This window comes from Ostrea edulis, chromosome 7 (assembly GCF_947568905.1).
Source record: "Ostrea edulis chromosome 7, xbOstEdul1.1, whole genome shotgun sequence".
Lineage (NCBI taxonomy): Eukaryota > Metazoa > Mollusca > Bivalvia > Ostreida > Ostreidae > Ostrea > Ostrea edulis.
Window position 1 is genome coordinate 20,900,458 of NC_079170.1, and position 13,988 is coordinate 20,914,445.

The window sequence follows — 13,988 nt, forward strand, 5'->3', positions numbered from 1 at the left end:
AAGGTCGTTGTGAGAATTCCGCGGGTTTTTCCAAAAGATGACAGCCAAGGGATATTTTCTTTTTTTTCAGCTACGAAAATGAGCTCAATGGGCTTTCGTAAAAAGACCACGATTTACCTTATATTTGAAAACTTATGGGGGAGCGCGCGCCGGCTGCGCCTCCTTAAATCTGCCACTCCATAACCTAAACTGTGCATTTATTTTTTATCGAAAGAACTTAGGTCAGTAGGTGATTTCTAGAGACATTCTGAGGGTTTTTCATGATATCAAATGAATGAAAAGCAAATGTAGATTAAGCATAGTTTATTCAATAACATAACAAATTCAGAGATTTAGTGATTGATAGTTCTTTTAAATTCTGTGACATTTTAAGACTTGATTTCAAGGAAGCTGTTGTTAGCTAAGCATCACTGGTATTAATCAATTACAAATATGAATTCTACTTTGCATCCAATAAAACTTTAATAGCATATACATGTATACCAAAAATTCTAAAATTGTGCGTGTGTAAAATATAGGCGCGTTAGCGTGTGCATATAGTTCTTTACTTTAATGTTACTTATAAATGCATAAAGGTCAGTCCTCCTTCATTGTACTAATCACGGGTTCCTATTTTACATAACTATATTTATATAGAATTTTCGCGTTATAACGCAAAAGTTACGCGTTAATTCGCGAACGTTATGCGTTATAACGCAAATGTTACGCCTTAATTCGCAAAGGTTTCGCGTTTTAACGCGAAATTTGCGCGTTGATTTGCGAACGTTACGTGTTACATGTATATCGCCAAATTTTCGCATTAATTCGCGAAAGTTTTGCATTACAACGCGATTTTTTTTTCAGCAACGAAAATGAGTTCAGTTGGCTTTCGTAAGTTGTAAATGATATAGTTGGATGGTTGTATGTTATTTATCGTCCCTCTTGGTAATTTTTCACTCACATGGAGACATCACCATTGCCGGTGAAGGACTATGAAATTTAAGCCTACGGCCTTTTAGCAGGGAGAAATTTTTATTGTGACACACCTGGTGTGACACAGGACCTCGGTTTTGCGGTCTTATCCGAAGGACCGCCCCATTTAGTCGCCTCTTACGACAAACAAGGGGGACTGAGGACGTATTCTAACCCGGATCCCATGGTACTTGAATGATATTAAAACACATTTTAAATCCATTTAGTTATAAAAAGTAGGACAATTTTTTTTTCAAAGTTAAGGTTTAAAATTTGATGGCGCACTTCACGATAACAATCTTCACATTCACGGTTTTTTAAAGATGTGATATATCTATGGTAGCAGTCTGGATTAGGCTGATCTGATCAGTTTAAAACTACCTCTAGATATAACATATTCATATGGAGACCACACAAGCTGTGGATGGAATGTCAGATTTAGACCTACGACATGGATTTAATGGAGGCAGTGTTTTCATTTTGCCAACGCCCAACACGAATCGGAGTCTTGTTCTGACTCTTCCAGGACTCCAAATACAAACGAGAGCAAACGGTTCATATAGACCATTTTATACTATTTCAAATTCGTAAATCAAATAACATAGAAAAATCAAATTGTTTCGAATAGTCACAAAATAAAGCACTATATTCAACAGCAGTCCTGAGATATGTAAATGTATTTTAATTGATCCAAGTCATCTCAACATGGACTTTAGTCCACAGCACCACGTCCGCAACTGAACCCGATAGAAAATTCACATACAACATTTTGATTAATAATACACGTAACAAAATCACAAAACTTAATTCTAATGAACTCGTTACTAATAGTGATATATACACACACATTCTAGGTCCCAGTCTAACTAATTATCAGACACAAGTATCACAAACTAGCACAGTTGTACTTTTAAATGTTCTCCTAAATTAACGTAATATACAGAAATTGCATCAATTCTCCAATAAATCGTACTCTTCATTTTCTCATCAATGAAAGAAAGACATCACATTTTTTCACTTGAATAAAAGGTTACAAATACGTGTACAATAAAATCTTAAAATATACTACATCAACATATTTATATCTTGTTCTTTTGTAAATGGCACAGATATTTAGACAGGTTTTATGATTATAATAAGCATGATTTTCATAAAAAAAATATTTATACCAAAAACAATGATCACAATTCATCCCCGTGTTTATGCATAGGTGGTAAGTTTATCTCATCAGCATTGACAAGCAAATGATAGTAAAAATTAACAGCTTGTTCATAATTATGAATTGAAAGTCGTTCGTTATTTCCATGAAAACGTTTAAGATCCTCAGGATACATAAAGGTGGGACTAAACCTGTAAATGTTCTCGGTGAAGCGGACGTAGTGTATCGTGTCAGTGTTCCCTATCATCACACCTGTAACAGTTCAACAAGAGGTCAGTACCTGTTAACACACCTGTAACAATTCAACAAGAGGTCAGTACCTGTTAACACACCTGTAACAGTTCAACAAGAGGTCAGTACCTGTCAACGCACCTGTAACAATTCAACAAGAGGTCAGTACCTGTTAACACACCTGTAACAAGTCAACAAGAGGTCAGTACCTGTTAACACACCTGTAACAGTTCAACAAGTGGTCAGTACCTGTTAACACACCTGTAACAGTTCAACAAGAGGCCAGTACCTGTTAACACACCTGTAACAGTTCAACAAGAGGTCAGTACCTGTTAACACACCTGTAACAGTTCAACAAGTGGTCAGTACCTGTTAACACACCTGTAATAGTTCAACAAGAGGCCAGTACCTGTTAACACACCTGTAACAGTTCAACAAGAGGTCAGTACCTGTTAACACACCTGTAACAGTTCAACAAGAGGTCAGTACCTGTTAACACACCGGTAACAATGCAACAAGAGGTCAGTACCTGTTAACACACCTGTAACAATTCAGTATATGTAAAATAACCAGGGCATGAGAAAGATATATGAAACCCGAACCAGGGCATGAGAAAGATACATGTAACCCGAACCGGGGCATGAGAAAGATATATGTAACCCGACCCAGGGCACGAGAAAGGTGTCTCAGGACTACCATATTTAGGCGTCGTTTGAAACTCAATATGAGACACGTCTTAAAACATTTCGTAAATAACTTAACTCACTACGGAGAAGCTTTAGTAACCAATAACTGAAGTCAAAAGTTGGAAATTCATACGAGTCTTATCTTTGAAAAACAAGTTGTCCAGAGAAAGTTTTCCTGCGGTGCGTTATTTTTGGAATTATAATTCAATGTTTCGATCAATATTGCACGCGAGTCTCCTCAGATTGAAAATTTTACTATTATATAATATATAGATTTTTATCTATGAGAATTCTCTGTTTATAGTCTCTAACCCCGAGCTCCGCGGGAGTTTTTTGGTAGATATCCATACCATAAGAATAATTAAATATTGATAGAATCCCAAGAAATTTCCAAGAACACGCCTACAGAATATCCAAAAATATCATTATACAGATATAAAGCTTTGTCTCCGAAAGTATTATTTGCATCTCATTAGAAAGGTGAAGATAACAAATAGTGATCAATCTCATAACTCTTATAAGCAATATAAAATAGAGAATTGGTCAAACACGGACCGCTGGACACACCAGAGGTTGGATCAGGTGCCTAGGAGAAGTAAGCATCCTCTGTCGACCGGTCACACCCGCCGTGAGCCCTACCGGTATATCTTCATCAGGTAAACGGAATAATCCGTAGTCAAAATCAGTATGCCAAGAACGGCTAACAATCGCTATGAAACACGTCAGATAGCATTTGACCCAATGATAGGTTGTATAGGCAAACTAGATCGTTTTAGGGAATTTACAAAAAGCTTACTCTAAAAACATTCAACTGGTCGAAGTGGTATTTGTCTTGGGAAAAACTTATTCATTGGAGTACAGTACAATGCACTCAAAGAGGATACGTGATATTACAATTCATCTTTAATACTGAAAATCTTGCGTGATCAATTATATTAAAACATGACCATGACGTCATTTCTAAAAGTGTTTTCAGATTGCAAGCATTTTCCTTCCCTCCTTGTTTTAAAACTGCAATAATTGATATATTCCGTGTTATAACTATAATAATTGATATGCAGTAAAACTCTGATATAGCGAATTTCTGCGGACACTCTATAAAAATTCGCTATAAGCGTAATTCGCTATACGTTTATAGCGAATTCATAATTCAAATATAACGAATTCGTTATAAAACTTATTTGTTCTTCATATATATATATCAGTTATAATAGAAAGCAGTTTGCATTGTCTCTAAGAGAAATTAAGCCTAGATATTTTCAAGAAGGAATATTTTTATAAGAGATATGTACACACTGATTTATATATGATAATTTATCTTGATGGATAATTTAATCACACAAGCACATGTTAAAAGAAAAATGTCAACAAAATTATGTGTAATACATACAAACAGTCTGTGTCTTTTTAGAATACCGGTCAATCGTTGAATGTGTCGTGTTTTTTCCTTGTTTTTTCTTTCTTTCCTTTTTGTTAATAAATTTCTTAATAAACATATATGTAAGTATTGTTTTGTGTTAACATCCTCGTTTGAAAATATACAACAGAAATTTCGTAATAAGTGTGGATCCTTTATGTCAAGCATTATGTCAAGATTTTTAAAAATCACAACGAGGTTGAAAGGAAAAAAATCGTGATAAAAGGTGATTTTTACGTTCATTTTTAATTTAAGGGGAATAGAAATTTACTTCGTTATATCCGTAAATTCGCTATACCCGTGTTCGTTATAGACGCAGATTTTTATATATAACATATAGAGAATTTGCCGGGGAAATCGATTTCACTTCGCTATAGCCGTAATTTCGCTATATTCGTGTTCGCTATATTCGAGTTTTACTGTGATAACTATAATAATTGATATGTTCCGTGTTATAACTATAATAATTGATATATTTCGTCTTATATCAATAATACTATAATAATTGATATGCTCACGGCGGCTGTGACCGGTCGAGAGGGGATGCTTACTCCTCCTAGGAACCTGATCCAACCTATGGTATATCCAGGGGTCCGTGTTTGCCCAACTCTGTTTTTTATTGCTTATAGGAGTTGTGAAATGGATCAATTATAATAATTGATATGTACCGTCTTCTATATACAACAGTATGGATAGTTAAATAATTATGCTATAGATTATGAGTATACTATGAATTAAATTTTACAGTGCATTTAAACTGCTGATTAAAATGATAACAATAATAGATATAATCGTATCGCTAACACCAACCCTGTGTCTACCAAGACAAAGTTAGTAAATACACATCTTCATTGATTAAGATTTTATATCAATAAAATTCTACTTTATTTTCCAGCAGGAGATGATCTAAGTATTGATTAAATAAAGAACAGGCAGTGAAGACTTTTTTGAGGGGAAATAATTTACTCGTGGTTCCGCAAGGGGTATGCCAGATGAATATCAATGCAGAATAATATCGTAACACAGAACCACGCCTACCGTTCAGGCGTTTATGCTCCATGTATAAGGTTTCATGATTGAAGACCAAAGCCTTATTTTGTAATCATATATAATGCTAATTCTTTTTTAAAATTCAAATTTATGAAATGCAGAAGATCATATTTTGCAAGCTTAAGTTTAATACAACTTTCAACTTTGTATACCAATTTAAAAATTTTTGGTTTAAGTTGTTAAGCATTTGTAAAACAGACAGCAAATCTTTCATTATTCTGACAAATGTCCTATGTTCATGTAACCCCATACCTGGCACTACAGTAGCATTGGTCCAAATTTGCCTAATGCTGTTCTTTATCGTCTGATAACCAAAGTCATTATCTCCATACGCAGACATAGGGTGGGGCTCCATAGACGCTACCACACGCAGCTTCACGCGCTCATCATTTATAATCTTTTTGTCATATGCTAATACCTGAAAAATAATACAAAAGGATAACTTGGGGACTTTTACACATTGCATAATAGGAATCTACATACAGTAGCGTATAATTACGTCAAACGTGTACTAGTGATTCAAAACCACGAACAAAACAATTATCAATACATTAACATATATGTCAAACATATTTAGGGTGACAATGGTGAGACCTGTCCATGACCTGACGTTTACATCCGTGTGCATTTGTATGCATGGATGTTTTGTGGAGAGAGAGAGAGAGAGAGAGAGAGAGAGAGAGAGAGAGAGAGAGAGAGAGAGAGAGATGCAGTTCGAAAATTTAAAAATGAAAAATTCATCAATAAAAATATACTCTTTGCTTGATAAGAAAAATAAGACTGCCTCATATTCAGTAATTGACAGATTTAACATGCATATAGAAAATCACTTTTACAACAGAGTATGCAATAACTACAAATTTTTCATCTAGCATAATTTTATATTATATCGAGATATGTATGTGATTGTAAAATCCACCAATGACCCATATTGAAACAAAAATTTCCTATTTCTGGGTTGCCATATATTCACATGCGTGTAAAGATTTTTAACTCTTTTGTTTTTTCTATGCTACCAATGCAACCAGTTGTCTTTCTTTGACATGATCACACTGCTAGAGAGCCCGGTATTAAATATACCTACCCCTCCAGAGACAGAGTCCGGTATTAGATATACCTACCTCCTCCACAGTCTGTACAGGACGTAACAGAGCCCGGTATTAAATATACCTACCTCCTCCACAGTCTGAGCCCGGTATTAAATATACCTACCTCCTCCACAGTCTAAGTCCGGTATTAAATATACCTACCCCTCCACAGTCTGGACAGGATGGTACAGAGCCCGGTATGAAATATACCTACCTCCTCCACAGTCTAAGCCCGGTATTAAATATACCTACCTCCTCCACAGTCTAAGCCCGGTATTAAATATACTTACCTTCTCCACAATCTGCGCCCGGTATTATATATACCTACCTCCTCCACAGTCTGAGCCCGGTATTAAATATACCTACCCCTCCACAGTCTGTACAGGACGTTACAGAGCCCGGTATTAAATATACCTACCTCCTCCACAGTCTAAGCTGGTATTAAATATACTTACCTTCTCCACAGTCTAAGCCCGGTATTATATATACCTACCTCCTCCACAGTCTGAGCCCGGTATTAAATATACCTACCCCTTCACAGTCTGTACAGGATGTTACAGAGCCCGGTATTAAATATACCTACCCCTCCACAGTCTGAGCCCGGTATTAAATATACCTACCTCCTCCACAGTCTGTACAGGATGTTACAGAGCCCGGTATTAAATAGACCTACCTCCTCCACGGTCTGTGCAGGGTGGATACGATGATTGACCACTGCTGTCGCTGAAGATGGCAAAACATTGACCTATAAAACGATACAAGAAAGATAGGGTTTGCGATTATTTGCAAGGATGGTGAAAATGGAATTACAATATCTCTCTTTTTTTTTCTTTGTTTCTATTTTTTTTTTCTTTACAAATATTCAACAACAAAGAATGCTACTTTTGATGTGTAATATGAAACACTATACATAAAACCATTAAACACTTTACGCAATTTGAGGGAGGTGAAATTAGGATTAACTGACTTACCTTCACGCCCCCATTCACCATGGTTACGGAAGTTACAGTTCTCACGAGAGCATTCAGAGACGGGATTCTTGAAAACAGTCTAGGAGGACAAATATATGGAACATAAAATTGTACATTAGCTCACAATGAATACCCAACAAAGTGAATATTTTTTTTATTTTGAAGTGGATCTTAAAGCTTCCTAAAACATACAACAAGAGACATATGGGCCACATCGTTCACCCGAGTCACCTTGGCCCATATTTAAAGATTTTCCCTACATATTTGCATGTTAAACTTTGATCCCTATTGTGAACCCATCCTACCTCCCGGGACCATGATTTATACACACTTGAATCAGCACTATGCCAAGAAGCTTTCTATCTATATATAAGTATGTAAAAATGCGATCCCCTATTGTGACCCCATCCTACCTCCGGGGACCATGATTTTAACAAACTTGAATCTGCAGTATGTCAGAGAGCTTTCATGTAAATTTCTACTTTCCTGGCCCAATGGTTCTTCAGAAAAAATCCCTATTTAATGGAATGTAAAACTTTCATCTCCTATTGTGGCCCCATCCTACCCCCGGGGACTATGATTTTTATATATGAATCTGCACTATGTAAGGGAGATTTCATGCAAATGTAAACTTCTTTGGCCCAATGGTTCTTGAGAGGAAGATTTCTAAAGATTTTTTCTATATACATGTGTATTAGTATGTAAAACTTTGATCCCCTATTTTGGCCCCATCCTACTCAAGGGAAAGGGGGGGGGGGTCCATGATTTTAACAAAGATGAATCTGTACTATGTCAGAAAGCTTTCATGTAAATCTCAGCTCTTCTGGTCCAGTGGTCTTCAGAAGAAGATTTTTAAACGACTCCACCAATTTTTTGATTATCTTCCCTTTAAAAGGGCATGGCCCTTCATTTGAACAAACTTGAAAGCCCTTCCACAAGAATGCTTTTTGTCAAGTTTGGTTGAAATTAGCCCAGTGGTTCTTGAGAAAAAGATAAAACTGAGAAAAGTTTACGCCGCCGACGACAGACAACTTACAGATTTCGATCAGAAAAGTTCTCTTGAGCCTTCAGGTGAGCTAAAAAGTTCATGGTTTCATAGCTGCTGGTTTGAACTTTTCGGGTGGTTATACCAGAAAGATTCATCCCTTACAAAAACTTCGATTTCACAACCCAACTTTCTGTGCATGGTTTAGGCATTCTTACATCGCTGCGTCAAAATTCCAACACACTTGTGTCAAAACATATATTCATGTATGTGCATGTACTTAAAGCATGCGAATCGAAAATTCACAGCTTTATAAAGATTTGCGTGTTGACGTTGTCATGTTAGGTTCTCCAACATTTCGAATCCCCAATAACCGATGATTATTATTGTCATCCAATGTATTACTGGGATCAGTCCCATTTATCATGAACACAAATTATCAAAATGAAAAATGTTTAATTCCAGCTGTAAACGCCCAACCATTCCGCTTTTGCATTTCGAGGGCGAGGCGTACACTTAAGCGACGGGAATACTGACCAGATTAACGAAAGCCCTGCATTTTAAAATTCAATTCTCGTCTAGTGAAACAACAAAAGTGAAATGATTTCATCCAAAATATTTATCTATAAGGATATGTGGGGAAAGTAGTTAAAATAGACAGGGTTGTTTCCAAATGCCGAGCGAAAGTATTGAAAGATATGAATATGGAAATTGATCAACGGGTTTCAAATTGACTCGCAACCTATTGTTCATTACTGCGTCAACAATTATTTGAAGCTGCGAGTTTTCGATTCGCATGAAGGTTTAATGCAGGCCCGTAGGCAGGATTTTTCAAGGGGGGATTACATAGACTCGCAACGCGAGTCTATCACCTCGCACCGCTAGGTGCCACTACGGCAGGGGGTCTGGGGTATTTGGTGCAAAATCCTGCAATCTAGCAATTTCCTGGCACTTAATTTGAATTTTGGAATCATGCCTTTTTTACTATGAATTTTCATGATTTTCATAAAAAATCCCGACTTTAATTGTCACAATTCAAACAAAATGCCGACTTTAATAGTGCTTAGTAGTTTTCAAGGGGTTGGGGGGTTGGGGGGTTCGTACGAACCCCACGACCCCCCCCCCCCCCCCCCCCCCCCCCCCGGCTACGGGTGTGTAATGAATGCTTAAAGGTATGTTTTAACACAAATGTAATGGGAAAATACATGTTACAAAATATTTATATTCAAAGTTTGAGACAATGATGCAAAAGTAAAAATGACCTCACTCGTACGCAGAAAGAATTTTGTAAGAAATAGATTCGATTTATAGCTCTCTAGAATGTATCCCCCCCCCCCCCCCCCCCCCCCCCCCCAGATACATAGTTTTCCAGCTATGTGTCGTCATGTATTTAGTGTATACTGTGCCCTGTTGGAAACGGTCTCTCTAAACATTACCGCGTTCCATGCTTTGTGTAAATTGATGAACATATTACATATATTACCTTGAAACAACTGGTCCAAACAACCATAAATTTGTTATTACCGCTCGGAAAGGCAAGGACAGCTAAAAACAAAGAAGCATTATCTAATTATCAACATATTAAAATCAGCATAAAATATAATTGGCATTTGTAAATGTCAGCATGTAGGGTTTATTAGATAGACACCTACACTGGATGCCAGGTGAGTAAAGGTGTCTTTCTCTGGACCCGTACCAAACATATTAGGGTGGGGATTTTCTTCTAGCCTGAAACCGGATTTCACAATGGTTAAGTCATGTATACTTTTCGCAGTTTAAGGTGTTGAAGATATCCACGATAAAGGAAAAAAATTCTTACCTAGTTATTGCCCTTGCTAATGTTGCAATAGTTGTCTCCCCTGCTGGCATAGATGAATGTCCCGGGATTCCTGTTACCGAGAGCTCAACATTCAGGGATCCTTTCTCCGATGTTCCAACTCTAATAATTAAAAATTAAGATTAATTAATCAATTTAACGAAAACTGTACGGTTCGGTAGCAACTTCTTTCTCATCACAATTCACGTAGTTCAAAATCATAAAATTCTACAATTATCCACATGCATCACTATTTGAGCCTAGATTAATTGATTGTATCTTGGATAGTCAGAGTATGGAGAAATTATCGTACACAGCTATGGGAATGTGAACTCCTGGAAAGAGATTGTTGACAATGGTTGTTCCTTCATCAATGAGGAACTCAAGATCACGTACGCCCCTGCTGTACAAAAGTTCGCTGATTTTCGCAGCACCATCAAAGCCTGTAACCTAGAAATATTTTGGAAGCTGTTATTGTGAAGAAAAAAAAACTCCAGAAAATAGCGAAAAGTAAATAATCAAATCTAGAACTGAAATTTACCTCCTCATCATGCCCGAATGCAATATAAAACGTCCTTTGAGGTTTATGGTTTGATTTAAGTAGGAACTCTGTTGCCTCGAGTACACCCTGCATGAAATAAAAGGTTGTTTCAGAGTAGGTTACACGAATCGTCGACCGGAAGCTGTTATAGGGATAGACGTAACTGTATAAACACAAGTTTGCATTATTGCGTGCATGAACTGTTGTAGTTTTTCGTTGATATTTTCGGCGTGAAAAAGACATTGAGGTGTTTTTTTTAAATGTTGCTATTACTCTGAGAGAGAGAGAGAGAGAGAGAGAGAGAGAGAGAGAGAGAGAGAGAGAGAGAGAGAGAGTATACCATTAAAATGTGTTTGGCATCTATTGTTCCACGTGCATAAATGAATCCATCCTTTATATTTGCTCCAAAGGGTTCCTCCTCCCATGCATTTCTGTCCACAGGCACTACGTCTAAATGCGCACACAACATATACGGACGTAGTTCAGGGTTCGAACCCTGCACCTTGTACAGCAGGCTGTAGTTGTTAACGACGTCGTGGGTTACAAGTTTCGAGGAATGTACTACAGGAAATGCTATAAAACGAAATTACAATTTCACTTTTACATTTTTAGCAACATTGGTCAATATTACGGTACCTCGAATTACCGAAATGCCCGTGATTGACCGAAATACCCGTACATGTACAACTCGGACCCTTCATTCAATTACAAACTTTTCATCTCAGTGAGTAGAAATTAAATAATTGATCAATGCTAATTATGGTATGCATAGACTTTAATCATAAGTGATATATGTAAAATTCCATTCGAATAGAATATGGAGTGGACAGGCGTCCAACGTACTTCTTTCTCGCGCCCCTCTTTCCTCCCCTTGCCATCCCAGACTTCTCCCTTCATTTATCAAAATTTTCCTCCCTCGCTTCATCACTTCCTATCCCCCTCTCTTGCCTTTTCCCCTTCACATACCTTACTACCCCTTCTCCTCATCTCCTATTTTTAATCTATCCCTCCGTAAACGAATAGTTTTAGTCCCAACAGCGCGCCATAGTAGTAACACAAACAAACACCTCGTTACCTGCGTGGACAAAGTCCACCATCTTCTGCAGTTCCACAATATCATACTGATGTGGGTTTTTAGAAATGGTCTGAAACTGCAAAGACTTCCGAAATCTATCAATCACTTCATCAGTTGCCCGGATGTAATCTTTGTCAGTCAGACGACAGCTTCTAACGGGGTCAGTGCGCACGGAGAAAGTGACTGTTCTGATGGCAATAATGATAACAACGACCAGTAGAATGAATCCAAAATATCTACACAGCGACCGAAACATGGTATTTGAATATTTACGTATGATCAAGACAAAAACGTCGGAAAAATCAAAAGAAATGGACGCATAATCCGGACACGAGTGAGAGGATGTTACATGCTACTACGGTGAGCGCTAACCGTCAAAATCAAGTAATGCATATTTTTTGTGTGAGGACCGGACTTCACTATATAGAATTAGAGATACTTAATATTTACATTTAGATAATTCTGTATCGATTTATAAATTTGACATTGCTCTCAATGTATTCAATCCCATCTCACTTGTTATTTAAAACGTCCGAATTTAGGGTTATACATACTAAGCAGTAGTCAAAATAATCTAACTGTGTCTTGGGACAGGCCGGGCCGCCCGAGGGACATTTTCACTTTAACGATTGCATTCAATCTAAAACTAAACGGTAGCGCTGATTCAAATATGAAAACGTCGCGCATGCTTGTCTCAGACCGATATATGAATCAACAGGCACAGACTTCGGAAAACTTAACAATGATTAAACTTGAAATACCCCATTTTGAATTTTCGAGTAGACTTTCTTTGTGTGTGTGTTTGTTAGAACAGTGAAAGCTTAAATGTAAATTCCTTATCTCTTTATTATGTCGTAGTAGTTATATTATTCATCAATCGGGGGGGGGGGGGGTGCACATAAATGCATTAAAGGTGTATGGCATAATTACTTGTACAACAAGTCTGCAAACAATCATCAAGGCACCCTGTAAATTTACTTCCGATTGTCACTACAGTTTATTCCCGCGTTCATGTATCATATTAGAAACTATACAAAACACTTTAAACATAGTATGTCTCGTGAAAAATACGGAATCGTCGGCGCTCTATCAAAATAATTATAATTAAACTTTACTGTTGACTTTTAATATTTCTTTTTCTTATAATTATTGATTTCTTATGAATGGTCAGTAAATACATGTACATGAAAGGTGAAGATAACGAACAATTACACTTATCAATTTCATAACTCCTGTAAAGAATACAAAATTAATAGTAGGACAAACACGATTAAAGTCAGTATTAATCCACCATTTGAAAATTAAATTATTGATTGAGTTATTTCACTTAGATGTTTGCATTGAAGGCAATGGAAATAGCATGTTTTATTTGAATATCTCAAAAAGTAATTATATTTTCATACAAAGCGCTTTCTTTTTATGACCATATGAAATAAAATCAATCATTTACCACAAATGTTTTTATTTTAGAAATGTATACCAAGAGCATATAACTTTTCCCCCAAAAAAGTCTCGAGTGCAAAAAGATTGGCTTCTAATTATTTCTCAGTCATATGAATTTGGTTTAATTCACTTTAAACATTTTCTGAAATTAAGAACAATATATACATTTTGATTTAAATCATTCAAAATTGTTCAATCTCTTGTCTTTATGCATTAAATCCTTTCAATGAAAAGGTGAAGATAACGAACAGTGATCAATCTCATAACTCCTATAAGGAATACAAATTTAAGAGTTGAGCAAACACGCACCCGTGAATATATTAAAGGTGGGATGTGGTGCCCAGGAGGAGTAAGAATCCACTGTCGACCGGTGACACCCGCCACGAGCCTTATGGTTAGATCAGGCAAAGGGAGTAATCCGTAGTCATATTTAGTGTGTAAAGAACGGCTTTACAATTGGTATGAAACACTTCAGGCAGCATTTGACCCATGCCAGGTTGAATAGGCAAATTACACCGTTATAAATACTATGAAATTAGCGAAATTCTGAGTTTTAACGAGACTTTTGAAACCCT

The 13,988-nt window shown here is 36.7% G+C and overlaps 1 protein-coding gene across 1 annotated transcript; it reads right to left on the reverse strand.

Moving 5' to 3' along the window:
* Positions 1 to 1,505: 1,505 nt before the first annotated feature.
* On the reverse strand, positions 1,506 to 12,626 carry LOC125655966 (N-fatty-acyl-amino acid synthase/hydrolase PM20D1-like). Its single transcript, XM_048886516.2, has 11 exons — positions 11,971 to 12,626; positions 11,236 to 11,468; positions 10,896 to 10,982; positions 10,668 to 10,804; positions 10,358 to 10,477; positions 10,191 to 10,266; positions 10,022 to 10,083; positions 7,554 to 7,632; positions 7,256 to 7,327; positions 5,747 to 5,912; positions 1,506 to 2,362 (listed from the first exon to the last, which is right to left on the reverse strand). Exons 1-11 carry the CDS (start codon positions 12,224 to 12,226, stop codon positions 2,133 to 2,135), a joined length of 1,518 nt encoding a protein of 505 aa, XP_048742473.2. The 5' UTR covers positions 12,227 to 12,626; the 3' UTR covers positions 1,506 to 2,132.
* Positions 12,627 to 13,988: the final 1,362 nt, after the last annotated feature.